This window comes from Parus major, linkage group LGE22 (genome assembly GCF_001522545.3).
Source record: "Parus major isolate Abel linkage group LGE22, Parus_major1.1, whole genome shotgun sequence".
NCBI classification, from domain to species: Eukaryota; Metazoa; Chordata; class Aves; order Passeriformes; family Paridae; genus Parus; species Parus major.
In genome coordinates this window covers 338,045-341,867 of record NC_031798.1, presented here as the reverse complement: position 1 = coordinate 341,867, position 3,823 = coordinate 338,045, and the positions used below count along the sequence as shown (strand labels likewise).

The window sequence follows — 3,823 nt, the reverse complement described above, 5'->3', positions numbered from 1 at the left end:
CCCTCCAGAATTTCTCCCTCCCAGGTGCCCTGCAGAAACACCCCCAGTCCTGATCCCCCCACATCACCCCAATTCCCCTCTCAGCCCGTGCCCCAGCATCACCTCTGTCCCCTCCAGCATTTCAGTGTCCCCTCTCCAGCACCACCACCCACCCTCGGTCCCCCCAGCATCATCCTGATCCCCCCCAGCAAAACCCCGACTCTGCTTCAGCCCTTGAGCCCCACGAGCCACCCCCTCAGATCCTCTCCCGTGTTACCCCCAAATCCCCTCAGACCCCCCCAGCCTCTCTCCAGCAGCACCCCCCACTCCCCTCCACAATCCCTCCCCAGAATCACCTTCAACATCATCTCCTGACCCCCAGCACCATCCTGACCCCTCCAGACCCATCTTGTTCCTCCCCAGCACCGTCCTGACCCCCCAACTCACTCTCATCCTCTCGAGGATCCCCCAAGCCCCACAACCTCCCCCTCAGCCCCCCCAAGTTCCCTCCTGGCCTCCTCCACCATCTCCCACCCCCTTTTTCCCCCCAGCCCTTTGCTCCCCCAAAATCCCCTTGTCCCAGCAGGAAAGGCTTAGAAATTTGGGAGGGTTTGAGCTGTCACCCACAGCTCTTCCAAAATCGACACTTGGAAGTCACTGAATTGCTTGGAAATGCTCATTTTTTATCCCATTTTGCAGTCTCTGCCTCCTCAAGCCCGTGTCCAAGCACAACAGGACCACGGAACACTTCCCTTCCCTTAATGAGGGATGAAAATCAAGGGTCAGTTATTAATTAACCGAGGCATTAATGACTTCCCATCCTCACTGGTGGCACAGATGGGCTCCTGCTGAAGATGGGGGGAGAAATTATCCCCCAGTCTCTCATTTCAGATGGCAGCTCCCAGATTTGGGACAGCCCCAGCAGTCAGAGTTTTTCCAGTGAGAAATGCTGTTCCTAGGCAGGAACTTTCCCTTTTTCCTCACTCTCCCACCAGAGGGATGAAATCCCGCCCTGCCCCACCCTCATTTCTTTTATCTCCTCTGAAAATGTGGCCCCAGAGGAGTTGGATATTGGAACTTGGGGGTGTTTGGACACAGATTAGTGCACAGAGCTTGATGTCAGGACACCCCCAGCACCTGGGCAGCCCCATCCCCCTCCTACAGCCCAGACCCTGAATTAGAAACCCTCAAAAATGAGTATTTTCCACCCAAATTTTTGCTGCCGTGGTTTCCCCAGGAGCATCATTGCCAGCTCCATCCCTACTTGGAAAACAAGAGTGGGACACCCTTATCCCTGAGTTCTCCTGGCACAGACTTCACCCAATCCCGATTTTCCAACTTCTCCTGACGGGAACCTGCCCTCACCCAGTCCTGCCTTTCCCAAAATGACTCCCACCCACCTGGAGCCCAAGCTGGCCCAAAGAACCACAGCCCACCCACGGGCCCCAGCAGCACCCTGCAATTAAAGTTATTTCAGAGCCACTTTCCTGCCCTGGAAAGGGCTGGATCCCAAAAGGAAGCTCCATGTCCCTGGGGACCATCTGAGAGGAGGGGATTAATTACCCCCAGAGCTAAAAAGGTCCTTGAGAGAGGCCAGATCCTCCCCAGGGATGGAGGATCAGCACAAGTTCTCTCGTGGCTCATCCCAAGCACTCCCAGGGGGATTTTCCATGGCATTTTGGGCTTTGCAGAGCCACACCAGCACCACAGCAGGGGTTTGACTCTTGACAAAAATCATTTGTGTTCCTGCTTTGGGAATTCAGTTTCCCAGGCAAGGAGAGCCTGGCTGGATTCCTCCCTCCAGGCAGCTCCTGCCATTTGGTGCCAATAAATGGGAATAATCTGATGGGGTCCTTGCTCCAGCTTTGGGTCTGCAGCTTCCAGGGATTCACCTGGGAAATGAGGGATTCTTCTCTAAGAAGAGCATAAACTCTTTCAAATAATCCCAATTAATTTGAGGAGCCACAGGACGAAAAGGAGAGAGTGGTGGGAAACTTCATTGTGATGTGGAGAAAACCTGGAGAAAATCCCAAGAAAACCTTGAGAAAATCCATTTTCAGTGAAATAAAGGCCCCAGCTCTACCCAGGGCTGGAAGCAGCTCCAATATCCACATGGATGGAGAATCCAAGGTCAAAGCTGCAGATCCAGAGAAAGGAGCTGTGGGATTTGTCTTGGAAAATGGTTCCAGGGACCCTGGGGACATGTGGGTTTGTCATGGGTTAATCCATTAATGTGGCTCTGCTTTGGGGAAGAAAATTAACTCCTGACTTTTCTGTGCTGCCAAAGAGGAGAACGTTGGAGCTGGAGATCCCAATTCTTCTGGAATTAGAGAAGAACCTGGCTCTCCATTTCAACACAAGTTTTCTCAAACAGGAGATGCCAAATCCACTTTAGGAGAAACTTACAAAATAGAAAAGCCTGAGATGAGATTTTTCCAGAAGAAAAAAGGGATTTGAAGATGATCCATGATTTGTGCCTCAATTTCCCCACTGCTGCAGTGAAACCCTTTGGGAAGCACATTGGATACCACTGATGGAAGTGCCATAAAACTCTCAAATTACTGTTAATGAATTAAAATAATACTTAGTGACCCCAAAAACCTTGAGATTCTCCCACCCAACTTTCCAAACTCCCAGAGAAAGCCGATGTGTCTTCCCAAACATCCCTGACTATTTATGGAAGATTCATTTCCACTGTGTCAAAGGCAAATTTTGAGAAATTCCCTTTTCCCAGGAGCTGCACCTCCAGACCCCAGGATGGGATTGGCTTCAACATCCACAGAGATCAGTAACCCAAAACACAGCCAGGATAATCCAAATCTGGGAGTTCATTCCACATGGAGAAGGACAGGGAACGTGGCAGCTGCTCCCAGTCCAAACCAGCAGGAGGATCCCGGAATCCTCATCAGCCACAGAACCCCAGGGCTGGAAAAGCTCTCTGAGGCCATCAAGTCCAGCTTGGGAATGTGCAGAGTCTGTCCTGTGGTGCAAATCCATGGATTTCCCATTGGGAAGACAAGTCCTACTCCAGATGGGCCAAGACATGGTTCAAATATTCCACGTGTCCCGCTGCATCTGAGGGGAAAATCTCCCGGCACAGGTCACAGGCTGGAGCAGCCTCACGGGTGGGGCCGGTCCTGAGCATCTCCTCCTCCATCACCCAGCCTGGAGTCCAGCACGTCTGGCAAGAGAAGAGGGATTTTGGGACAGACAGACCCCCCAGGAGTGCCCTGGGCCAGCCCCCAACCCAAACCTGACTCCACTTTTTTGTGCCCAAAAAGGACTGGGCTGGAGCTTGGGGCAGCTCAAGCTGCCCCTCAGCCCATCCTCCAGAAATCCCCCTGCATTTCCATGTGGCTCCCGAGTCTCCCCCAGCACTTTCCACAAGCCAAACCAGGAGGAAAATTGGAATTGAGCAGCAAACTGGAGCACTTTTGTCACCTGTCCCTGTCCCATTGTCATTGGAGTGCTCATCAAGCCCTTTGGGGCCTCCCCAGACAGACACAGCCCCATTTCCCCCTTCTCCTCTCAAAACTCCCTCCCAAATACAGCCCAAAATCAGGAGTTACCCCCGGGAACACCCAGCCCCTGAAGCCATGAAAGGATTTTTAAGGGTTTCAAGGGAAAAGGAATGAAAGAAAAGGGGATTGGCATCCCAGGGATCCTGGGTGGGAAAGCCAGGATTGGAGTGAAGGTTGACCAGGAGGGGCCAGAGCTCAGGGAGGTCTTCAGAAATCCTTTCAGAATGACAGGAATCATCTGGAATGATTTGGGAATGTGTTCTGGGGTGTGGAGATCTGAGAGAATGAAGGAAATCCTTCAGAGCTGCTTAACTGGAAGATTC

At 52.2% G+C, this 3,823-nt stretch overlaps 1 protein-coding gene across 1 annotated transcript in view; it reads right to left on the bottom strand.

The window, feature by feature from the left end:
- Positions 1-2,628: 2,628 nt before the first annotated feature.
- The window catches only part of LOC107215674, a 5,219-nt gene continuing 4,024 nt past the window's right edge, over positions 2,629-3,823 (bottom strand). Inside the window, exon 3 of the mRNA XM_015652036.2 lies at positions 2,629-3,160. Within this exon, the coding sequence (XP_015507522.1) occupies positions 3,002-3,160 (159 nt within the window). The 3' untranslated portion in view covers positions 2,629-3,001. The remainder of the gene's footprint in view (positions 3,161-3,823) is intronic.